Source organism: Vanellus vanellus (assembly GCF_965231255.1).
Source record: "Vanellus vanellus genome assembly, chromosome: 4".
In the NCBI taxonomy this organism is placed as follows: domain Eukaryota; kingdom Metazoa; phylum Chordata; class Aves; order Charadriiformes; family Charadriidae; genus Vanellus; species Vanellus vanellus.
Window position 1 is genome coordinate 60,952,078 of NC_138909.1, and position 25,596 is coordinate 60,977,673.

The window sequence follows — 25,596 nt, forward strand, 5'->3', positions numbered from 1 at the left end:
CCAAACTATTCTATGACGTTATGGTTCTATGATAAGGGCCTAGTCCCAATATTAATGTTTACGCTAATTTTTAATTATCCTTTAATTTTAAATTTTTAAGCTTTACAATGAGAAGCTTTTAGCGCCACAAGTCTCTGACAGCACCACATTTATATCGTGAACAACGACTACACTGGATGACCAAGAGGCACTTGTCACTACTCCAACTTGACCATACTCCCTGGCCAGACCCTGACTGCATTCACACATCTGGACGAACAAGCGGGCAGGGAGCTGTACTGTTCTCCAATACACAGTCCCCATCTCGAAAATCAGGGGACAAGGACTGTAAGGTACACTGCCAAGAGTACCTGTCCTGTAGTTTTGAGACAATTCATTATTTTTACGAGACACTAAGGTATATCAGCATCTCAGTAAAAAAATTTTAAAGTACCAGCTAAGGTTCTTAACAGCCCTGTTATCAAATTCTAGTATTTCTCTCCTCCTGAATGAAAAAAACCAAAATATTAAACTATAATCTCATATTTACGTCTAAAGGTAGCTCTTACATAACCCTTTAAATGTCAGTGCATAGTCACAATGAAATGCTGTAGCTTCCAAAGATAATTAAAACAGCAGACTCCTCTGGTAGTAACCTGTTTTAAATTTAAACTGTGTTTAAGTGCCTAAAGGCCAAATCATACAAAGTTCTGAATGACAACTATATTAAAAAGGTACAATCTTACTTCAGATGAATTTTACTTAAGTCATTAACTTAAGAAAAAGATTCCTATTTGAAAAATCCCGATTATGAAATAAAGACAGTACTTCCTCAGTAATAGGGTGATATGTGTTCTGCTGCCTCCAAGCCCTTTGGAAGACAAGTGAATATACATTAAGCAAAACGTCAAGTCTGAACCAGCACAGCCGAGGCTGAGCTACCACACCCCACTGGGAGGCAGGATAAATTAACTCAGCTTTGGTACTGGACCAACTACATTCACACACTTCCTAATGGCTTTAAGCACAAGCAAAAGAAACTCGCGCGCCTATCGGTTCCTACTAAAAGCACAGGTTAACTGGTCTTCAGCACCACATAGAGACACTCTGGTCGAGTACACGCAGGAAAAACAAGTGAATTGTTACAGTGAGACAGCTAACGTGTTTAAGATCTGACTGTAGAGGTGGCAACAGAGGTAGTTCTACCTCAGTGTAACAGCTCTTTTAATAAAACATAAACACTCTTTTACCTAACAAAGATGTGACTTTGGGGAAAAAAGAACAGGATACTTTATGGAAAAAAGTATTTTATATACCATACACAATGCTGAAGTGCTCAAAAGTCTAAATACATACGTTTAGAAAATTTAAGTGAGAATGTCTTAAGCTGAGCTGGCATTGACTTCTCACTTGGGTATAATTTTCTCAATTGTAAAATATTGGCATCTGCATACTACTTAAAGAAAATGTTAGGAGCGAGATACAGTTATAGTGTCACTGAAAAGGGTACTTTTATACATTATCCACAAAGAAAAGACAGAACATGAAAAAACTAAAACCTCGCAATTTTCTTTTGTGCAATTAATGGATTGCTAAATATTTTATTACCTATTGCCCGTAATGCGCATATTAATAAAATGCACAACATTTTGTATACAAACATTAACCAGGGTTCCTTGAAAGAGTGACTTGAATTTAGTATGTATTTTCCATTATAAAGTAGCTTTGAGTTGTCAATTACTAAGGCTGTCAGATTTTCTGCAAACTTGGTATAGTCAGGGACAAATTTGTATGGTAAAACGGTAATTCAAATACATAGATGTCATTCTTATACCTTGAATTAATTTAAATGACAATTTCTAGCCACCCAAATAATAAGATTCTGAGTTCCTTCCTAATAGAAATAGAGGCTTTAATACTGCTTTTGACTAGCTGATCAACACAAATTTATATGACATTGCACAAGGATTTTATAATCCAGGAGTTTCCTTTCAGTTCTGTAAGGAAACTGTGATGACAAGGAAAGAAATCTTAGTCTGCACATTTTTGTCAGCTGATAGGCAAAAATAATGCTAGCTTTGAAATCCTCATAGAAAATTGTACATAAGAATAATGAAAACAAATACATCATAAAGTAAAGTACATGGGGGATATTGATTGCTGACTTTGTTTGTCGTGTTAGTACATAATTTAAGCAGCATTATAAAAGGATTCTCTCCCTTTGCCTACATGGAAATCAGTTTTTATATTCCTTGTCCAAAGGAAAAATATTGTTGCTCCAACAGCGTGATCCTAGTTTTTATGCTGTTCCATTTTGCTTCATTTCTGTAGAATACTGAATACCTCCCTAGAGAACTGAGATCAAAAAGCCTCAAGCACACAGGAGAGCTCTGGTAGCATAACAACTAAGTGCACATCAGCTGAGCCACTGTAAGCATTGGTTACTGAGTACTGTTAACACATCACAGTAAATAAGGTCAATAAACTTAGCTTAAACTATGTGAAAAAGGCAATATATTTCAACTAGAAACATGAGTAGACAGCAGGAGTGCTCCATTACAGTTGCTCAGCTGAGAGGTGCTTCCAAATTAAGTCATTATAATTTGATCATATTTCATTCCTAAACCTATCAGCCATTTTTTTTAATGGCAAATAAAATACGAAAGGTTAAAAATTCTAATATACAGCCATGCTGCAAGACACTGGAGTGGTGTAAACAGTCTACACCTTCACACATATACCAGGACACTTGCTAATTCTTCTGTAAATTTCCACCCGTAGAGTGAAGCTAAAAGAACTAAATATGAGCATCTCTCTCATACATTTCTGTGAAAAAGTCAGACAACCTTCCTTAAATAACTAATGCAAGTGGGGTTTGCTTATCTGGCTGATTTTGCACTGAAGCTTATTAAATAATGTTCATATTTTCTACCCTGCTGAGATGAGGGGCAATAAACCTCCTGGGTGACTGGTGGTGATAAGCAGCCGGAGTGTGTAGCTTTTTCAACTACTCCACATCGAGTCATTAAGGAACATCTGCCTATGCTGCTGCTTCTAGGAGAGGAACACACTTGCTCCCCTTTGATATTTCTTTCCCCTGAAGGAAAAGTGTTCTTAATTGTGTTTTACCAGCAATTAACTTTTCCCTGCATCGGCACTCTTTTCCTCTGTTAAGACTTGCAGTATCCAACATACATACACAAAACTCTTGCCAGACTGCTTGATTTTTTGACTAACAATCTACTTCATCAGAAATACTGGAATTTAATATGTACTTCTTACAACAAGGCCACCAAATTCCCAATATAGTCAGATGAACCCTCAGGGAAAATGAGTTTGAGGGTAACTATCTACTCTCATTAAAAACATTCCTCCATTGGTATCCAGGAATTTGTCACTAAGAAGGAAACAGAACTGTTTTGTGGGTTTGGTAGCTCTCTGATCACCAGGTAATGTCACCATCCTAGTTATTTGTATCGGGCTTGGTTCCAGAACTACAGTCCAGAACAGCAGATTTGGGTTGAGCCCCACTAGCAGATGTCTGAAAAGAAGCCTGAATATCATGCATATCTGCAGTGTATCTAGTTCTTGCAAGCCCTGCCCAAACTGCCTTTTCAGTGAAAGCTGATCCACTCTCCTCAGCACTCATCTTCTCATCTTCAAGACTTCATTTGAATTTCTAATCCTATCTCAAGTAAAAAGGACTGTCCTGAGAATCCATAAGCACATGAAAATCATGTAATAGCTAATGGATTTTAGAAATCCGTAGCTTGAGGCAGCAGGGAGTGACACCCAAAATGTCTTATAAAAGTCACCATGCATTTTAAACTCCCTGTTATTGCTAAACAGATCAGAAATATAAAGACGTGGCAAGGAGAAAACAGTATGCCAAGGGTCCAATGTCTGATGGAGAAGTCTAATTACTGGTACAAAGTCATGCATTCTGCTACAATCATAAGAATACACTAACTTCAAGTGCCTATTAATTGAATGCACTAGTGTTGCAGAAAGGTACCTACCAACTAAATGTGTGATTCGTATATTTGAATGACAACTACAGATGGCCATGCCCATTTGCAAGCAGAATGTTTCCGTTTTAATTTCTGTAAGTTCATAAATCAAAGCATAGCTCATCTGGAAATAGTTGCAATGTTATCTGATTTTAAGGTCAAAATTCTGAAGGCCTAGACATCTCTCATCCAAACTCACTAATCCTACCAGGGCTTTTGAAATTTTTACCTGCATCCATGGGAACATAAAAAAAAAAAAAAAAAATCAGTTTGCCGTTTTTAATGTACCCACCCCCTTTTTTAATACATATATATTTCAAACAAAGCCTGGTTGTCCCACATATTCATTTAGCACTGCGAGATCAGGCTTTAAAAGCAAAACCTCCAACTGCACAATTAAAAATAAGACCCTGCCATATTTTTGTTCATGTACTTCAAATGTGGGCAGATGGATGTCTAATGGTGAACAAGGATCTGTGGCGAATTCTGCCTTGAAATGCAAAGGTCACCTTACTTTTGGGGAAAGAGGGAGGCAGAGCAGAACAGGGAGCCTGACTGAGCTTACAAATACGCTTATTGGTTTTGCTCAGTGCAATAGCTCAATGTAGAAAAACAATGTACGTTCTACATGTCAACAGTGGAAAAAGTCAATCTTTGTGAAGAAGGCTGGGCATCTAAAAATACTGATAAACGGGCTACAAAAAGCAGGAGTTTGCTGCCCAAAGCAAACGAAACATTTCTAGAGGTTTGCATTTTTGCTGCTACAACCAAAAAGGTGCAGAACAGAAAAATGCACGACTGAAGGTATGAAAACTTACTATATTCTACCTCTCCAAAAGCAGAAATAGCAGGGCAGTAGAATGGGAAAAGCTTTCAGGATCTCTGTGTCCTGATTACCTATAGGGGTTCCCAGAACCAACCCATGTCTTCCAATTTAATCAGCACTTCACGCAACAATGTAAACTTGATCAGCTCACCCAGTTTGGTTCTGCTGGTGATGCCTTTGCACACCCCTCCTCTGCCTTTGAGAGTAGGAGGGGGCCACTACTGACTATGTAACAAAGAAACAGGATGTAAGTCAAGCTCTGTATCCTATAGCTAATTCAAACATTCTGTATTAATTTCTCCTGGCACAATGTGGAGCGGATGAGTAATTAGATGATTATCTCCCTATCAATGAAGATTTAACATCTCTGGGACAGGAAATTGCAGCTGCATAACAACAGACAGCAGTATTGCATACTAGGTGAGAAACGGGAAAGGAAAGCACTATAGGCAATTTAAAGTTAGGAGGGATTTTATTATCATTTTCCTGACTGTAATATAGCCAAGAAAACAGTGATTCGAAAGGGAGCTCTCAAAGTTCCTAGGCCAAAAACGATTATAACAAATTTTCCATATAGCCATTTTTCGGCTAACATGGTCTCAAATTTTGCTTCTCAGATGTTTTCTGTTGGTACAGCATTAGTCTACCCAGAATTTAGAAGGGAAAGCTTATGAATAAAAATCCAATTGTGCCATGAGTTTTCAGCAAGTGTAGTGTTATTGCAGAGAAAACTGGTTCTTAAAGGCCACATTCCAAAATAGAATGATTTGCTTTTCAGAAGTACTTTTTCGAGCTTCCGGTACAAATAATATTTATTTCAGATGACTGAAAAGTATCCAGAAGGGGAATTTTATAAAAAGAAATAACCCCACCCACATTTTATCAGTAGAAATTTTACAAAAGCATCTGAAAAAAAAAAAAAAACCTGCAATAAAATTTTGCCATGATCCTTTGCACTGGGGTGATTTTTTCTCCCCCTTTTGCTGCTAAAGTAGCAGAATTTTCTTCCCCAACCCAAAGACAAGCTTTATAAATAATATAAGAGTTTTCAGAAAGGAATGAGATATTTTTTCCTCAAAATTTAGTTGTGATTAGAGAGACTTCTAAAAGAATCACTTTATATAAAAACAAAGGCACAGAAATTCAGAGCAAATGAGTTTAGCTTGAGCATTCAAAATTTTGAAAAAGTGTTTCTTTGCACAAATCTCATCAATATGCTCTAAGTCTGCTGCTGAGAAATGGATCACCCAGAAAGAGGGAGCCGGTGATTCCTTAACTGTTGTTACTGTGAAGTGCAGGCTATCTATTAACAGAGATGCACCTATTGCTTTTCTATTAGAAAAGGTAATACTGTGATTTTTTTTAGTGATACTTATGATCAAATTTTACTTAGTGTTCAAAATTGATCAGCAATAGCAAGTGAGGACCAGTCAGAAAACAAGGGAACAACTCAGGACAACTTAATCTAATTTGCAGTCATCTTTCATGTTGTCCTGGTTTGAGATATTGGCGCCCAATGTGGGGCATGAGCAGAACTCGACCAATGCTGTGATACATGTACATTTCACTATGGTTGAGGAATTAGGGATGTTATCAATAAACAGAAAGTGCTTCTGTCTAAGAATTTTGAGACTTAATTGCTCAAACATATCTATGTTCAAATTAATAAAAACATCTGATGTTTATTTGGATAGTCTTCTTTCAATTACTACAGAATGAAAATGTACCTTGAAGAGTAATATGTGCATTCATGCACAAAAAGTAAGGATCAGACTGCGTACAAATAGTGCTATACAAGCATACAATCAAAGCACTGGTAAAGTAAGTATTGGTATCGTACACTAATATAGCAAGTATATGTGTAAATATAGGTAGCACTTGTGTATGTATTCATATACGATATAAATTATCACATACAGTCATCATTTGATGAGAATAATGGCACAGGAACTACTCAGCCATTCTAACTTGAACATCTTAATTATTTCCTATTGTTTGACATGTATTTTTAGTCAGTGGTTTTTCATTGCTAAAATGTCTTTACTAATTGCAGTGGGGTTACAGAACGCCAAAAATCTGGATTAGCAAGCAAGGGTAGGAAACAGCTTTTTCTCAGAGAAAGGTGCAGCATAAGAATAGCTTAAAAGGTTAACTGCCACTTCCGACAGATTTTATCTTATTTCTTAACATGGTGTAGAAAACGTTCAAAATATTTAGTAGTATAGCTCGGTATTGACTAAAAGTTTTACTACAATATACTACGTAATTTAGTCCTGCCTCTCTTCCAACTCCTGTCTTTTACGAAGGTCATTTAAAGTATCTCTACTTACGCACACCAGGAGCAATTAAGGACAAGACAACAAGTAATACTGTGCTTTAGTACCACAGTTCGGCTGCAGTTCTGCAACAGTATTACTCGAGACCCTATAAAACGCAAATGACTTGCTGTCTTCGTAATTCAGGGAAAAAAGCTGATACCGTCAATCCCTCCGAGGAGCACACTGACAAACCCTATGCCTTCACAGAGACTGAGCTCATCTCGCTATTGTCGCACGCTAATTAGAGCGGTTAAGTGCGAAACGTCGATCGTCAGCCACAAAGGCAACCCGCTATGGTTGGTCTGTAGCACCCGCGGGGGAACTGTTTGAAAGGAAGTTTGTGCACACCTTTTCAGGAACTGCTTTGTAACAGAGGACCAACCTCCTTCTCAGCCAGGGGCCATCAGAGCAGGCAGCTCGGAGCCAGCTCCGCCGCCCCCGGCCAGGGCAGCCTCACCTCCCTGGGAAGGCTGCAACAGCGAGACTTACCTTAGTGAGCTGGGCAATCTTCTTACACATTTTCATGTGCATTTCCTGATTGCATTCCTCTGCTGAGCTGCGGCGAGCGGCTTTAGATTCACTGCAAGTCCCGAGCTGATGAATCTTGTTTATGCCAGAGGCCATTAGGCTTGAATTTTAATCAAGTCTGTATACGCTCCGGGTAGTGCGATCCTGTCCCTGCTGCTGGCCTCCCTCGGCGCGCTGCACACGCTCAAACCCCCATAGCGCTGGAGGAACTTCAGTCCCAAACAGGACAAGCTCCAGCAGCCGCCGCTCTCCCTTCTGTGCAGATGTCCCAGTCCTTCAGCAGAACATTCAGGCGAGGAGGCAGAGAACAGCATGTGCAAACATCCTGATCGTTTTGGTTGTTGTGGCTTTTTTTTTTTTTTTTTTTCCCTCCCCTTCTCTTCAAATGGTTGAGCTTCCGCCAGGAGAAGATGCCAGTGGCTGGATGCTACGAATTCCCCACAGGGGACGCTGAGCCAGCCATAGAGGCAGCAGCACAGACGTTGCTGCGGATCTGTTATAGAGATCGTCTGCAGATTAAATCACGTTGCCTTCTTGGGCTGCCAAAGGATTGCAGAGGTCATCAGAAAGGACGGTGTTGGCACCTTTCATAAGTTCTGTTATTTTGGCGATCCTCTCTAAGTCCGGAAGGACCAATAAAGAGATGAAGAAAACCTTGTTCAATCTTTGCTGCTCAGCTGAAAGCAGAATGAAGCAGTTCTTCCAGCTAAGAGGCACACTTGAGCGCAGCTGAGCCCCGGAGCAGCGTCCAGGATCCGGTCCGCCTGATTCAAAGAGAGTGGTTAGCTCCCCTCAGTCACACGAAAGGCGCTGGAAAGGTGCCAGAAGAAAACTGACAATATTACACATTATTTCTTTTTCATCTGCAAGTCATTCCCTCTCAAAGAGACCAGGTTTCTACATGTAAAAATAAATAAAAGGTCAGAAAAGGCATAAAAAAGTACACACAAAAAAGCAAGCTACTGAGATAATGGGATTTTTAAAGAAGAATGCTTCAGTAAAGTATTGTGCAAGAAGAAAATGGTTAGTGGACACGTTTAAACAAGTCTAGAAGAGAAAGGGGAAGGAGGAGAAGGCAAAGTAGGGTGAAATCAGAGAGGTGCAGAAGAGGTAAAAGGGAGAAAGAACAGGTAAGAGAAGCTGAGAGTGGCTCAACATCTCTTTGATGTGCCACTGCAGCCAGTACAAAAGACTCCATGGAGCAGGCTGAGGACCCCATCTCACCTCACACTGGCTTGCAGCCCCCTTCTGAGGCTGCCTCTTACCCCCTCCAGGTCAGGCAGCTTTCCCTTCCAGTCTTCCTCGGGCAAGAAGCTTCCGCTTTACTAGTGGTGGGTTTGAAAAAGAGCTTCTTCAGGACTGTCAGAATTAGGATGGAGGATTATCTGGTGTCAGGTAAGAGCAGGGAAAAAAGGGAAAATCCTCAGTGAAAAAAGGAAATTCTTGGTAAGGGCAAAAAGAGATAAAGCACTGTTAAGAATAAACACTCCAAGAGGAAAAAGATGAGGGCAGAAGAAGAATGCCTGCAGGCAGTGGGGAGAAGGAGGATTGAGAAGATATAAGAAGAGAAGACCTTGGGACAGAGAAACCAAACCCTTTAATTGCTGGGAGAAAAGGAGTTACTCTAAATCTCTGGAGACAGAAATAATCTTCACTCCAAGAGTGAGGGGAAATGAAGACTGAGGAATGCAGTGTAGGAGAAGGGAAAGGCCAGGAAGGAAAATGAAGATGATGACAATTGCTGGGAGATGTGAAGCACAGAAAAGAAGTTTAGCCTAGACAGAACATTATTAAGAAAAGGTAAGAAACAGAGCCTTGCACGCAGGAATAATTAAGTATAGTTTCTTCATTCACTGGCATTGGTGTCCAAGATGCTGCTGCCTGTGACTGAAACTTTTTCTATGACTAGAGCACAAGGACATGTCATCATGTCTGGTATCCGATGAGACATGTACTCATATCTAAGTTTAACTCAGTTAACACAATTATCTTCTCTACGTGGTAATCGAGAAAAAAGTGAAGGCACTTAATTATATGTAAAATTTTGATAAAATTGACAAGTTTATTAGGACAATCAAGAGAACACAAAGGGCTAGTGCAGTTTCCTAGCACCTTGTTTACTCAGAAAAAGAACAAAACTGAGTTAAAGTAGAAAGCAAATTAAGAAAAAAGCAAAAGGTTTTAAAAGTACTTATAAGAAGTTACCTGTGTTATTGCTCTACTAGACAGACCATAACATTCATGTTTTTCCTACTGAACAGCAGAGGACACATTGGACCTGAATGCACAGCTGGACAGTCTTGAGACACTTAACAGGCATAGACAGAGCAGAGGAGCACAGATCTTCAGGTACACTGGGAAGGGAATAAACCACTGAGAGATTTTCGAGCAAGCTGTTTTTGGGAGGCTAGAGGAAAAAACTTGAGGCTTTGGTACAAGATGGTGTTTTAGCAGAACATAATTTGTCACTGGTAAGGTACTCTGAGCCCAGACAAGACCTGTCAGTTGATACTTCAAACACTGGAAAAGCTTCGATTGGATCTCATGCATCAGAAAATGCAACACAGAACACAAATTCATAGGTGACTCAAGTTCATTAGTTCCACCACTCAAAAAACCCACTTGGTTTCAACAACAGAATTTCAGCAGGTAATGCCAGAGCTTTTCAATGAGAATTTGACCTACTTTTTTCTTCTAATTGATATGGGGATTACCTGTAGGTAAGACAACAAAGTAAGGATGTCACAAAACATTATTTGTGTACTATACAAATGTGGATTTTGTGGGAACCACATGGAACACATAAGTAGATTACAGAATGTTTGTGAACTTTGGGCAGTATATAGCAAAGAGGTTAAAATAAAAATTAGGAGTATAAACAGAAAACACACACATCTTGAATTATTTTTGCTGCATCAGTTTTAAGTAAATTATGAGAAGGTGGTCATGTCACTACAGTCTTTATAGGTCTATAAACCAACATATAGGTCTATAACCAACACAGAGGTACTGGTGGAGGACATGAAGGTTGGGGGCACCCTAGGCTGTAGCGATCATGAAAAGACAGAGTTCAGGATCATGGGCACTACACACAAAACAACAAGAAGCAAAATCATAACCTTAGACTTCAGGAGGGCTAACTTTGATCTCTTCAAGAAACTGCTTGGGGAGATCCCGTGGACTAGGGCTCTGGAAGGCAAAGGGGCTCAAGAAAGCTGGTTGGTATTCAAAGACCACTTCCTCCAAGCTCAGGATCGGTGCATCCCGAAGAGCAAGAAATCGGCCAAGGGATGCAGGAGGTCTGCCTGGTTGAGCAGGGAGCTTCTGAACAAGCTCAAGTGGAAGAAGGAAGTTTACACTCAGTGGAAGAATGGCCTAACCCCTTGGGAATATTACAAGAATGCTGCCAGAGTGTGCAGGGATGAAACAAGGAAAGCCAAGGCCGCCTTGGAACTAAACCTGGCAAGGGATGTCAAGATCAACAGGAAGGGCTTCTTCAAGTATATTGGAGGCAAAACAAAGACCAGAGAAGCTGTGGGCCCACTGTTGAATGAGACAGGAGCCATGGTGATGGAGGATGTGGAGAAGGCGGAGTTATTGAATGCCTTCTTTGCATCCGTCTTTACTACCTGGCCGAGCCCTCAGGAGTCCCAGGCCTTGGAGAAAGTAACAGGGAAAGAGGAAGACTTCCCCTGGGTTGAGGAGGATCAAGTGAGGGACCAATTAGGTCAATTAGATATTCACAAGTCCATGGGCCCTGATGGGATGCACCCGAGAATGCTGAGGGAGCTGGCAGAGGTCATTGCTGGGCCACTCTCCACCATCTTTGAAAGGTCCTGGAGAACAGGTGAGGTGCCTGAGGACTGGAGGAAAGCCAATGTCACTCCAGTCTTCAAAAAGGGCAAGAAGGAGGACCCGGGGAACTACAGGCCAGTCAGCCTCACCTCCATCCCTGGAAAGATGATGGAACAGCTTGTTCTGGGCGTCATATCAAGGCATGTGGAGGAAGAGAAGGCTATCAGAAGTACTCAGCATGGATTCATCAAGGGGAAATCATGCCTGACTAATCTGATAGCCTTCTATGATGGTGTGACTGGATGGATAGATGAGGGAAGAGTGGTAGATGTGGTCTACCTTGACTTCAGCACGGCGTTCGACACGGTCTCCCACAGCATCCTCATAGGGAAGCTTAGGAAGAGTGGGTTAGATGAATGGACAGTAAGGTGGATAGAAAACTGGTTGCAAGACAGAGCTCAGAGGGTTGTGGTTAGGGGTGCAGAGTCTAGTTGGAAGTCAGTGACGAGTGGTGTTCCCCAGGGGTCAGTACTTGGTCCAGTCCTGTTCAATATATTCATCAACGACTTGGATGAGGGGATAGAGTGCACCTTCAGCAAGTTTGCTGATGATACAAAGCTGGGAGGGGTGGCTGACACACCAGAAGCCTGTGCCGCCATACAGAGAGACCTGGACAGGCTGGAGAATTGGGCGGAGAGGAATCTTATGAAATTCAATAAAGGCAAGTGTAGGGTGCTGCACCTGGGGAGGAATAACCCCATGCAGCAGTACAGGTTGGGGGCTTACCTGCTGGAGAGCAGCTCTGTAGAAAGAGACCTGGGAGTCCTGGTGGACAACAGGATGACCATGAGCCAGCAATGTGCCCTTGTGGCCAAGAAGGCCAATGGCATCCTGGGATGCATCAAGAAGAGTGTGGCCAGCAGGTCAAGGGAGGTCATCCTCCCCCTCTACTCTGCCTTGGTGAACTAAAAATCAAAGTCTCTCTGGAAGTCATGAATGTTTACTTCTGCTAAGGAAGAGCCAGTGCTGGAATACAGAAGGAACAAAGTGTTTCTACTGTGCCTTGGTGAGGCCGACCTTGAGTACTGTGTCCAGTTCTGGGCTCCCCAGCTTGGGAAGGACAGGGAACTGCTGGAGGGTGCAGCATAGGGCTACCAAGATGATTAGGGGACTGGAGCACCTCTCTTATGAAGAAAGACTGAGGGAATTGGGTCTCTTTAGTCTGGAAAAAAGACGGTTGAGGGGGGACCTGATCAATGCTTATAAATACTTAAAGGGTGGGTGCCAGGAGGATGGGGCCAGGCTCTCTTCGGTGGTGCCCAGGACAAGAGGTAACGGGCACAAACTTCAGTATAGGAAGTTCCACCTAAACATGAGGAGGAACTTCTTTACCTTGAGGGTGGTAGAGCACTGGAACAGGCTGCTCAGGGAGGTTGTGGAGTCTCCATCTCTGGAGACATTCAAAACCCGCCTGGACGCGTTCCTGTGCAACCTGCTCTAAGGTGGCCCTGCTCTGGCAGGGGGGTTGGACTAGATGATCTCCAGAGGTCCCTTCCAACCCTATGATTCTATAAGTAACTGTATACAGGTTGATAGCTTTACTGCTCAGATGCATTGACTAGTTTCCTTTTATTATAAAAGACAAGTCATGACTAAAAGACTATAAGCCTTCCATTTTTGGTACCTCCTGCTTGTTGAATATGCAGAATATATAGCTTCTGAAATCTTCAGACTAGCTACTATTAAAAGATCCATACACTCCAAATACCAAGACATGAGGAAGATACTTCTGTTGCAAAAGTTTAATACGTAAGTTTGCGCCTTTAACACATTGCAACCAGCTTTACCAAAACACAATACAGAGCCCAATTCTTCCGTTATTTGTTTGAATACTGGTACTTACTGAAGTCAGTGGGATTTATTTATTTATTTTAATACATGAGTGCAAAGTTAAACTCATCTCCCTCTCCTATGGAGACAGGCTGAGAGAGCTGGGGTTGTTCAGCCTGGAGAAGAGAAGGCTCCGGGGAGACCTTACAGCAGCCTTCTGGTACTAAAAGGGGTCCTACAGGAAAGACGGGGGGGGGACTTTTGATCAGGGAGTGTAGTGATAAGATGAGGGGTAATGGTTTCAAACTGAAAAAGGGCAGATTTAGATTAGATATTGGGAAGAAATTCTTTACTCTCAGGGTGGGGAGACACTGGAACAAGCTGCCCAGGGCAGTTGCAGATGCCCCATCCCTGAAGTGTTGAAGGCCAGGTTGGGTGGGGCTTTGAGCAACCTGGTCTAGTGGGAAGTGTCCTTGCCCATGGCAGGGGGGTTGGAACTAGATGATCTTTAAGGTCCCTCCCAACCCTAATGGCTCTATAATTCTATGATTACACTCTACTGCCTTTTTGCAGTCCAGTAAAATTTGCATTTGAAAATGGTAAAACAATACAGTTAGTCAGTAACTGTCACATTATGTTTCAAATAACAAAGCCATAACAATAAAACAGGTTTAAAACTTCTCAAGTTAGTGTCCCAACAAAGGAAGATGCATCCCTAAGTGAGATTCTAATTTAATTCATAAATAACTATCCTTCTTATTGATCTCCACTTAAATTCATTTTGGTCCCAGCGTAGCTTTTTGACCCTAGAATACAGAATTCAGCGACTGCTTTTTTTCCTTCTTATGGGGAGGGGAGAGGTGAGTGGGGATGGGGGGGGGTAGGGAGGGAAGTAAGGATAAAAAAAAAAGTATTCAGAAGAACAGCTATCCTGCTCACCTAATTCACTATCCAACTTCCAATAAAGCTTGCTTTGGGATTGAATGCAAGAAAAAGGACAAGTATAAAGTGGTTCTAAAGTGGTTTTGCCACTGGTACATCTTGGGTAATTACATATATTATATATAATTTTATATATAAAAATATTATATATAACTACTTCATACTTTTCATTTCTTCCCACTGCATGCAGCAAACAGGATTTAAGAGTCCAATTCAGAAACCACCAGAGTGCTGCTGATGTCCTCATTGACTGAAAACAGTAACTATTCAAAAATGTATATACAATGTTATAGCTGACATATATACACAAGTTTTGGAGGAACGTGGTAAACAGCCTCTGATTACTACTGCATAATAATGGCCCGACTATGGATGAAATATAACTGTACTGTATTTTTAAGATGGAAACCTGAACCAACCAGATGCATCCGTTATAAAAGCCCTCGAACACCTACTAAATATGAGAGCAACAACTTCCCTTTTTTTACCTGTTTTTTACCCAGTGACCTACATCTAAAATTACCACAAAGTAATTGGCAGGCAGCATGTTTGACTTACCACGTGGCACAGTATATTTGCTCACACAACAGGACTCACAAAGGAAGGAGAAAGGATCTAGAACAGGTCAGAAGTAGGGAGACACCCAGAAGTAGACCATGGCATAGCAGATAAGGTCACTCTTTCAAAGGACAAGGAAAAAATCTTGACTTATCAGAGCACACTTCCCTCTAGAGCACCATCCAAAGTTCTGAGTCTCATAATTCCTTTCCTTTTCGGACAGGACTGTGAAACCCACTGGCCACAAACTCTGGGCCTGTACCACTGATGAGGTCCTTGTCCTCCCAATCAGTCATTCTATCCATCCCTCAGAAAGCAGCTGGCCCTTACCGAGCCCTGAGAGTTAGCTCAGAAAAGGACTGAAGGCCCAGGGCTGAGCTGAAATGGGCTTCCTGGGCCCATGGGCAAGGGGTGTGGCTGGAGGCCCCAGGTGAAGCTGGTCAGGGGCCATTGAACGTTATTACTGCAGTTAAGGCCCTGAAGCATAACCTGTAAAACCCATGACAGCAAACACCTCTACTAGTTGAACAAAGTATCTGGTATCACAGGGAGACCATTACACTATGTAAAGTCTAAATGGCCAACATTTATGATGCTACTTCAGCATGTTATATACCTACACATGAAATACCGATTATGATACTGGGAATCTGGATCCCTATGGCATATTTACCCTGAAAGCCAGCATATGTAAGTGGGTTAGACATCAATTTCTCATAACAGAAGCCTGACTTCTATTTCCACCTAAGAATACAAAGCCTAGCAGAAATATTTAAAGCAGACTGGAAGAAATAAATCTTACATCCTGGTTGAAATCCATCATAAGGGACTGCAAGGTCCCAGGGAAAATCCTCCTCTATAGATCTGAGAGGCAGGTAAGCACAAATGGGCTGCCAAACATACGTGACTCAAAGATAATTCAGTTCACATTATTAGTTTCACTTACAGTAAAAGTCCTGGGTTTTTAAAGCCACAAGAATCATAAAGTCCTACCTGCTGTTCTCTTCCTGTTTCCATCCTCTTCTCCGCATCCTCTTGTCTTCCTGTTTCCATAGTCTTTTTTTCCTATAGTGGAAAAAAGCTAGATTAATTTCATTTCCAGTAAAAATATCTTCAATAGAAAGATGATTACACATTGTATTTCCCTAGAAAATATAACCTTCCAAAAAACCTCAACTCACTGAGGATTTGGTGTTGTTTATAGTGTTTTTGTAGAGCGACTATTTCTTCCACATAAAATAAAAAGTTTTAGAAAAAGTTAATGTATATGATTCTATGTTACTATTGTGCATATAGAATCAATTTCCTGCTGTCTAGGAGCAGAAGGGCCAGATCCATACCTTTTAAAAGTTAAGACAAAATACAAACAACAAAGCAGGTATCTGTTTTAAACATACACAAATATATGGTAATACAATACCTCAGGGAAAAAACCTCTCTGCCACATGTATAAAAGATTTTAAAATTTATTTTTAACTATAAAGCAGAACACTTTCCACATACAGCTCATACACCCCATAATCCTTGACACAAATGTAAACGGAAAATAATTCCATTATTTTGTCAATAAAAATCTCCTACTTAAAGACAGCACTGGGAAGATTCAGATCTGGAGCAAGACTGACCCCTAGTGCTTATCTAGTTTATGTTAGGTGTTTTTTTTAGAAAGCCAAAAAAGACCCTGCTTCAGGATGGGTTCTGCGTATTTGACCTCCTGTCATTTGATGGTATGTTGTCTGTTCTTACTAGGTAACTATCATCACTTGAGGTAATTAGACACCTTTTTTTTTAAAAAAGCCCAAACACATATAGATGTCAAATACCTTGAGTTCCTACTATCCACAGTTAACTACTTCTGTTCATATTTTGAATGCTGTCCATAACTGAAATTAATATATGGTCAAAATGCTTCCCCTCAGCTAATCATCATTGAAGCCTTGCTTCTCATTTAATATCAGTTCTTGTCTCACAGTATGTTCTGTAACCTGTAACACGTCTCTGGAGTTTGAGCTTAGTTATCTTTCCTCTTTTTAATGAGATACAGAAATTATCACTATTCTCAAGTTAAAGGATTTCTGGGAAAACATTCAGTTCACAACAAATACTTGAAAATTTGGGGGAAATTTCTACTAGTAAAAGATTCATTCTGGAAGGAACAGAAATATGCACTCCAGCAAGTGAGTTATCTATACTATCCATCTTTTTAACCCACCTTACAGCAGATACAAAATAGAAGGATGTCTCAATAAGAAACATAGCCTGCAAGTCAGACTCAGTTTAGGCAGTTCCCCCAGGGAACTAAGTAACCAGTTACTTAGCCAGTTAACCTAGTGAACTTAATCCCCTGTGTTACCTAAATCTTTAAAATGGGCAAAAGTGAACTTTAAAATAGGCAAATATATCTACCTCTAGATACAGCAGCTGAGCATTTTTTGTCTCATCGGTTGACCATTCTCCAAAGGGCTTTTACTACTTTTCGGCACAGGCTAAGCCACCCCAATTGCTTCGGTGCAAGGCTCCCGTTTACAAAATGCAACTATACTCATTTTTCCAGATGACCACATCTGGAGAGGACTTTGGGAGAGCGGTTGAGGGCAGTACCAGAGTTTACCAGCCTCATTCAACTATTTTGCACCAACACGCATTCTGGAAATCCTCTTGCCCGCCGCTTTTCCTCAGCCGCAGCAGGGGCCCATACCCGCCCTGGCTTTGAAACCGCCGCTCCCGCCGTCAGCGCGCCCAAAGAGGCGGAGGCGGCCCAGCCTCCCCCCTCCCTCACCTCCCGCCCCACAGGAAGATGGCGCCGCAGCGCTTTCCGCGCGCTCCCGCCTAACGGCCACCCCTCCGCCCGCCATTGCCCGCCCTCTCAGCGGCGCGGCGCGGCCCCATTCCCACCCGGCCGCCAGCGCGAGGAGACGAGCACGCGCATCCGCCCCCCCCTTCCGACTTTCTCGCGAGACTGCGAGCGGTAATCGCGCCCAGTTTGAAGCTGGGCGCGCGGGCGCTGCGGCCGTTGCTGGCGCGCGGCGGCGGCGGTTGGCGCGGGACAGGCTGCGGTGGCGGCCCCGCGGCTGGGGTCGGGTCGGCTCGGCTGTGGGGCGGGACCCTCGGTCCGCTTGCGGCCCTTCCGCCGGTAGGAGCGGCCTTGCCGCTGTAGGGCCCTGCTGCGGGAAGGGCAGCTCTCCGCCCGGGGCTGGGCGGGGGGGGAGGTCCTGGCGTGACCGTCCCCTTTTCCTACAGCCATGGGAGCCAAAAAGAGGGTTCTGCAAATCAAAGAAGCCTTTCAGCTGGCCCAGAAGCCTCACCAGAACCAGGCGAAACTTGTCGTGGATTTGAAGAGCACCTACAACCAGGTACGGCCTCCCTTGGGGCGTGGCAGCGGTGGGGCGGAGTGGTCCGACCCTCCGCCGGGCTGAGGGGAAAATGGGGGGACGCTAAGAATCTGCTCGGCTTTTACTTCAGAGGGGCTCTTCGGCGTGGTTTCCCCTAAAACAAGCGTTGAGGCCAGTATGACTAAAAAGAGCCTTGCGACTTAAAAAAGCAAACAAACAAAAACCACAACAAAAAACCACCCCAAAACCAAGCCACAGGCTAAACTATTATACACAGTTGTCTCCTGCGATCACGGGTGTAAGAACGGTCCACGGCAGTTATTAATGGTGTTGCTGGACGGTGTTTGTGTACCCGAGAAGTAGGTGTGACGCAGGATAATAATGGCTGAGGGTGTCGATTGCCTTTCTGAAACCCATTGGCAGGTAAATGTAAACTCCAGAATGGAGCCCAGCGGCCAAGACATATGCCTAGTGCGGAGTTAAAGCAAAATATTCAGTGAAGAGTGCACACAGCAGGTGTGCCCTAACTATTGGGTTTAGCGCTTTAAAAATGTAAATGGAAGCTGTCAGTTAAAAATCCATTTATGTTATTTTTCTGTGGTACTGCTGTTGAAAGATGAACCAGGTAGTTATCTCCTGTTGTGGTCTGATTTCTACTTTTTTTCAGTTGGAAAATAAGGAAGATTTTCATGAAAAATTCATTCATTTCCTTAAGTATGCTATGATAATCTACAGACGGGAACCGGCAGTGGAACAAGTGATCGATTTTGTGGCTAAATTTGTTACTTCGTTTTATCAAATGGAGAAAGAGGATGGTAGTGAGGAAGGAGAAGAAGATAATTTACTTTTGAATTATGTGTTTAACTTTCTGCTTGAGGTATAGTAACATTATTAAAGCTTTAACACAATAAATGGAAACTTCATGCAGTAGCAAGAACTTGCTGGTGCTGGAGATGCAACAAACTAGAACTTAAAAAGTGAAAGCAAGGCAAAGCTAGTGCTTTATGAGTCACACCTTCCCTGTCGCAGCAACTGAATTTCAAAAGTTAGGCTGGTGAGAAAATAAGAATTGCTTTCTTATTTGGCTGTCAGATGTGTTATTATGGGCTTTATTATAGGTGCATTTATAAGTGTGAAATTCTGGAAGTGTTGTGGAAATGAATTTATACTGTTTCTTTGATAAGTAAAAATATTAAAAGATCTTCCATACAAATATGGTTGGCATATGTATTATTGATTTCTAGTTATTGCAAGTGTTATATAGAAAAGATCGACAGTTCCAATAGCATGAAAACACAAGTAGAATTACATTTTCTTAAACTAGTGTTTTGATATGGAAAAATTATTGGTCAGGCCAAGATCACTAGTCATCATTGCTCTCTTTTTTGTTTTCCTTCTAATGTTTTACGGAGACAGAGGGGTAAGTTATCTGACAGTACTGTAGTGGTAAGCATGTTTCTTCCTTTGTGAAGATATGGCTAATTATGTAAAGGGCCACTGATATAAGCGATAGGCCATAAGTATTTTCCTTTAACAGGAAAAGCTTTTAAAATACAGAAGTGCATATTTCATGTAACGTATAGAATATTAACTACTTACATGTGTGTTAATAATAGCCTTATGTTGGAAATACGAAAAGTGTGATTATTAAGAATACTTTCGGTTTTTTCTTTCCCTAAGTCTCACAATGCAAACAGCCATGCAGTTAGGTTTCGAACATGCCAGCTTGTTAATAAGATTTTGGGAAACATGCCAGAGAATGCCCAGATTGATGATGATTTATTTGATAAAATTAATGAAGCTATGCTGGTTCGACTTAAAGATAAATTTTCAAATGTGAGAATTCAAGCTGTCTTGGCCCTGTCAAGACTTCAAGATCCTAAGGATGAAAATTGTCCTGTTGTTAATAGTAAGTAGTATTGGATTTTTTCTTTTGTTTAAGAACATTTGTTGATTTACCTTACTTTAAAACCTTTTTAGACCTTTTTTTAAGCATTGAGTAAGCAAAACTTACAGGCTGTTCTTGTAATAATTCATAAACTGTGGAGCTCCTTGTCAGAGGAGGTTGTAGATGCAAGAGTTGTGCATGTTCAAGGGGAAAAGACAGAACTGATTGAAGGAGAGATTCACCGGTGGTTAAATGACAGACAAATCATTGGGCTTGGGCTATTCTATGAACTGAATGTAGCTGAAGGATGGTGAGAATAATGGTGTGTTGCGAATTGGGGTGGAGATACGATACACGCTTACTCAGTTTTTGCCTTCTAATGACCCTTTTATACTATTAATTGAATTGAACTTCTACAAAAACACTTAGAGGAGTGGAAATGGTAATAGAAAAACTAATTTGGTCTCAAACTATGACTGTCTGCTCCATGAGAGGCAAACTGGTTACTGACATTGTTGACCTATGATTTTTTGTGGCCTTTCTTTTTTTTCCCCCGAATCTTATCTTGTTCATGGATCACTTCCTTTAAGAGATTAGCACCTCTGGCACCCAGGTTTCTTGATTTTTTTTTTTTTTTTTTTTTTTTTTTTTTTGTCGTTCATGGGTTTCTTTGTGTATGGTATGACTGTTGACTATTGACTAAGCTTCTACTTCTGTTGCCTCAAGGTTTACAGTCTGTAGGTTTGTGCCAGCATAGCTGTTATGTAAATTGTGCCCTGAATAAACTTTATGTAATGTCTTTTATGAAAGGAGTAAGTTCATTAGTTTGGGGTTTTTTTGTTGTTAAGGCAGCTGCTTTGAATTTATATTTTCTAAGTGTTTGTTTATAAGTTCCTTATTTAGGAACACATAAATTTCATAGTCGATCATTATCTTGTAGAACAAGAAGATGAATTCAAGTATTCTCTCAAATTCTTTTTGTTGTTGCTTTTAATTTTGAAGAAGAGTCAATAATATAACAAAAAGCATTACACAAGAGATTTACTATTTGAGTTTTGGTAGGCTTAATGTAGATTGTAGTTTTCCATTTATAGGAAAATTTGAGGATTTACCTCAAAGGTAATGAGGATGTATAGCCGTGAATAGAGTTCTTAAGGACCCAACATTTGGAAGCATTTTTTTATTATTTTGTCCAGTAAATGACAAAGTGGTTATTTATAGGTGGGGTCTAGAATAGAAATTTTCAGTTATTAACTGAGGATCCTACTTATGATTGCAAATATTATTTTCTTAGTTGAATTTCTTTTGAGATCATAGCTCAGCATGTAATTGCCATAAAATCTTGGACTTGTGACCCTAAACTGTTCCCTACATTTGTATGAGCTATGCAGGGACGGAGGAAGAGTTTTAGTAATAGCTGCTGATTTAAATTTTTTTTTTTTAGTATTTTCTGTTTTTCTAAATTTTTTTTTAGTATTTGCTGTTTTTCTACAATGTTTGAAACTCTTATGTAAACATTATTATGACTATTTTACTTTCAGTCTACAACACATTGCTTGAAAATGATTCAAATTCAGAAGTGAGGCGTGCAGTGCTGTCATGTATTGCTCCATCAGCAAGGACTTTGCCAAAAATTGTAGGTCGCACTATGGATGTAAAAGAAGCTGTCAGAAAGCTGGCGTATGAGGTAAATTGAATCACTTAATAATAATTTCAAAGACTGACTTAGGAAAAAGGCTTTAAAACTTTTATCATATTTCATTGGCTAAACACTGAGAACGGTTAAATAATTTATTTTCATTTGCTAGAATTTTGAGGGGGAGTGATTTAATAGAAGTTTTCAAGTTAAAACCCCGAACTTGACTGCAGAATTTGTTTGATAGAAATTACTTTTGTGATACAACTTGGCTCCTCAGGATCAGACAGTAAAAGTATATATTATGTATACAATCTTTTGTTTTCTATCTATGCATTTTTGATGTTTGTGAAGCAATTTTTCTTCTCTGTTATTGCATAATAGATAATTCAATAAAGTGCTCAATTGCAGCAATGCTAGGGTAAAAATTGCATATTTATGTATTCCAATTACGAGAAGTATCAACCATCACTTATGTTTACGTGTAGGCATAGGGGCAAGAAGGTATGCATGTATATTTCTTGTGCAGGTAGGCATCTTAGGTAAAATCTTCAAACAAAATGTTCATTTTTTCATACAGAACCATCTTCTGTTCTTTCTTAATTTATATTAAATTATAATTTTTAACTGAATCTGTGTGTTGGTAGGCTTTAAGAAAAGTACATACTTCAGTCACTTCATTGCAGGTATTCATTGCTCTTGGACCTTTAAATCACAGAATCACAGAATTATCAGAGTTGGAAGGGACCTCTAGAGATCATCTAGTCCAACTCCCCTGCTAAAGCAGGATTGCCTAGAGCACATTACTCAGGACTGCATCCAGGCGGGTCTGGAAAATCTCCAGGGAAGGGGACTCCACAACCTCCCTGGGCAGCCTGTTCCAGTGCTCTGTCACCCTCACCGTAAAGAAGTGTTTCCGTGTATTTGAACGGAACTTCCTGTGTTCTAACTTGTGCCCATTGCCCCTCGTCCTGTTACTTGGAACCAATGAAAAGAGCCTGGCTCCATCCTCCTTCAACCCACCCTTTAGATACTTGTATGCCATAATAAGGTCTCCCCTCAGCCTTCTCTTCTCCAGGCTAAAGAGTCCCAGCTCTCTCAGCCTTTCCTCATAAGGCAGATGCTCCAATCCCTTAATCATCTTAGTTGCCCTTCGCTGGACTCGCTCCAGCAGTTCCCTGTCCCTCTTGAACTGGGGAGCCCAAAACTGGACACAGTATTCCAGTTGTGGCCTCACCAGTGCCGAGTAGAGGGGGAGAATGACCTCCTGCGACCTACTGGCCACACTCTTCCCTATGCAGCCCAGGATTCCATTGGCCTTTTTGGCGACAAGGGCACATTGCTGGGTCATGGATAATTTACTGTCTACCACAACCCCCAGATCCTTCTCCTCCAAGCTACTTCCCAGCAGGTCAGCCCCTAACCTGTACTGGTGCCTAGCATTCTTCCTCCCCAGGTGCAGGACCTTGCACTTGGTTTTGTTGAACCTCATTAGGTTCTTCTCTGCCCAGCTCTCCAGCCTGTCCAGGTCACGCTGGATGGCAGCACAGCCCTCTGGGGTGTCAGCCACCCCACCCAGTTTGGTATCATCAGCAAACTTGCTGAGGATACACTCTGTCCCCTCATCCAGGTCATTAATGAATATATTAAACAAAATAGGACCAAGTATTGGTCCTATTTCATATCCAGGTGTCGCATTCAAGCGGAGCTGCCAAGCTTTGAAGCTCTTTGTTAACTTTATTCTTACTATATTTTACATTTTTTTTCCCACGCACAGGAATCTGTTTGTTAATGTATTGGTACGATGTTGATGATATAGGTATTACAGGCCTTTATTGACTTACGGTTTCTGTGGATGGACAAAACCGAGAGTTTAAACCCACAGGTAGTTAACAAATATAGTTGTTATCACTTGTAGAAATGTATTTTAATGTCTTAATTTTTTTTTAAGGTTTTGGCAGAAAAAGTTCACATGAGAGCTCTGTCAATAGCGCAGAGAGTAAAATTGTTGCAACAAGGACTTAATGACAGATCTGGTAAGAGATCATCTTTGTCAACATCTTAATATAAATGTTTGAGAGAATACTTTCTAATGTTCTGGGGGTGATTTATATGGAAGCTGTGATGGCAATAATAAGGAGTTCAAAGGGAGTCATGAGGTACCAGGATATGTATAAGCAGAAGAAATTCTGCTTGCTGCTTTGGTTTTCCAGTCCCCTTATAGTGGACAAGCCAGAAAAGGATTGCACTTTCAAAAAAACTTGAAAGCCACTGAGCTCTAAAATAGGACCAAATGCTATTAAAATTAAAAAACAACAATGTAATTAAACACAGAAGTAGGAAAATGTAATTATTTAATCAGTGTATTTTGAAACATGTTTCATTACCTATATTTTTGTAACTAATATATTTAGGAATTGAAATGTAGACATTAATATCAGTTTGATAATTGTATTTGCCAGGGTATGTAACATCATTTATATCATTGATATCCTATGGCCTTTGCTGGGCAAAAGAAATTTAGGTTCCAAACTGGCTGCATTTATATATACATCCTCTTGTATTCACTCATTTTGATCTGTTTTGCAAGTTCTGTAATCTTTAATATGTGTATCTTTGTCAAATTTGCTTATCTGAGTAACTCCCAAGCTAACAAGAAAGGAACCTGCTCATTCAAGGTTGCTAGGTTGAAATTTTGGATATTTTTCCATCTCGGCTTTAGAACAAGGATTTATAATTAAACAAGACCTAGAAGACATAATCCAGGTTCTGCTTCTTGGGGTGCATTGAGCTGTCAGTTCTCTGCTCTCATGCTCTTTTATTCTACTAGTTTATGTTTTTCACCTTTCTGAGAGGTTTCTCATTCTTAGTACCTTAATTTAGCTCTTTCAAGGCCTTTTTAGAGCTCTTTTTGAACACTTGACTATATTTAAATGCTGTCTTTATTATCATAAGAGGAAAGATGAATGTTGTCAGTGTGTGTGAACTTTGTTTTTATTATATTGGATATTGTTTTCTAAAAGGTCCTAAGAGCATACTTGTATCGCTCCCTAGTTATTATATTTTTACATCCAACAGACTATTAGCCTTTCTACTTTCCTGCTTAAATCTGTGTGTATGTGTTAATGATGTATGTATTCTAGATGTTCCCATAAATATTTTTTTCGTTGATTAAAGACTACTCTACTGATACAGAAACTGTTCATTGTGGTAATGGGGAGGAGGGACTTTATGTAAGTTTCATAATCCAGTTGAATAATTGAATTAACACAGGAATTCTGTGTGGCAGTTCAGACTAAAGGTCTGTACAGTAGTATCATGTCTCCAAAAGCAACCAATTCCTAAGTGCCTGAAACAGAGGAAGTATATATCAGTGCTTCCCTAGAATATTTCCCTGTTCTACAAGAGTTCCTGGTTTGTAGGTTTTCTGCATTGAGGTGCAGTCTTTGGATGTAACAGTTTTTTGATAGAGTGGTTTTTTTTATTTTGTTTGTGTGTGTGTGGGAAGGGGAAATACATTGCCTCAAAAATGTAGTTCTTGTTTAACTGTGGGGTTTTTTTTCTTTTTTAAGGTAACGTTAAGTTCAACTATATATTAACTTCTTTCCAAAAAGCCTTCTATAGAAAAATGGTTTGTGAAACTATGTTGAAAGCTTTGTATTTTTCAAACCTTAATGTTTTAAACTGTTTAAATTCCTGTATTATTAGATGCTGTTAAGGAGGTAATGAAGAAGAAGCTGCTTCAAGCCTGGGTACGATTGAGTGAAGGGGATGTTTTAGAATTGCTTCATCGACTGGATGTGGAAAACTGCCCAGAAGTGGCCATCCCAGTACTAAATGCTATGTTTTCATTATCTCCACTTCATGACCTTGCTCAGAACTGTAAAAACCTTGACAGCAGGTATGCAGATCAGTTTTCATTTCCAAAAGATGAATATTTTGTATAAGAATAGT

At 40.6% G+C, this 25,596-nt stretch overlaps 2 protein-coding genes across 3 annotated transcripts in view; one reads left to right on the top strand and one right to left on the bottom strand.

Annotated features, from left to right (window-relative positions):
* The window catches only part of FAM184B (family with sequence similarity 184 member B), a 45,984-nt gene extending 38,061 nt beyond the window's left edge, over positions 1-7,923 (bottom strand). For both annotated transcript variants that reach the window (XM_082482142.1, XM_082482141.1), the window contains exon 1: positions 7,623-7,923. In XM_082482142.1, the coding sequence (XP_082338268.1) occupies positions 7,623-7,757 (135 nt within the window). In that variant the 5' untranslated portion in view covers positions 7,758-7,923. The remainder of the gene's footprint in view (positions 1-7,622) is intronic.
* Positions 7,924-18,028: 10,105 nt separating this feature from the next.
* Positions 18,029-25,596, top strand: part of NCAPG (non-SMC condensin I complex subunit G) — a gene marked incomplete at its 5' end in the record, with an annotated part of 29,241 nt that continues 21,673 nt past the window's right edge. Inside the window, 6 exons of the mRNA XM_082482047.1 lie at positions 18,029-18,139; positions 18,786-18,995; positions 19,799-20,027; positions 21,548-21,693; positions 23,594-23,678; positions 25,351-25,543. Of these exons, the coding sequence (XP_082338173.1) occupies positions 18,029-18,139; positions 18,786-18,995; positions 19,799-20,027; positions 21,548-21,693; positions 23,594-23,678; positions 25,351-25,543 (974 nt within the window). The remainder of the gene's footprint in view (positions 18,140-18,785; positions 18,996-19,798; positions 20,028-21,547; positions 21,694-23,593; positions 23,679-25,350; positions 25,544-25,596) is intronic.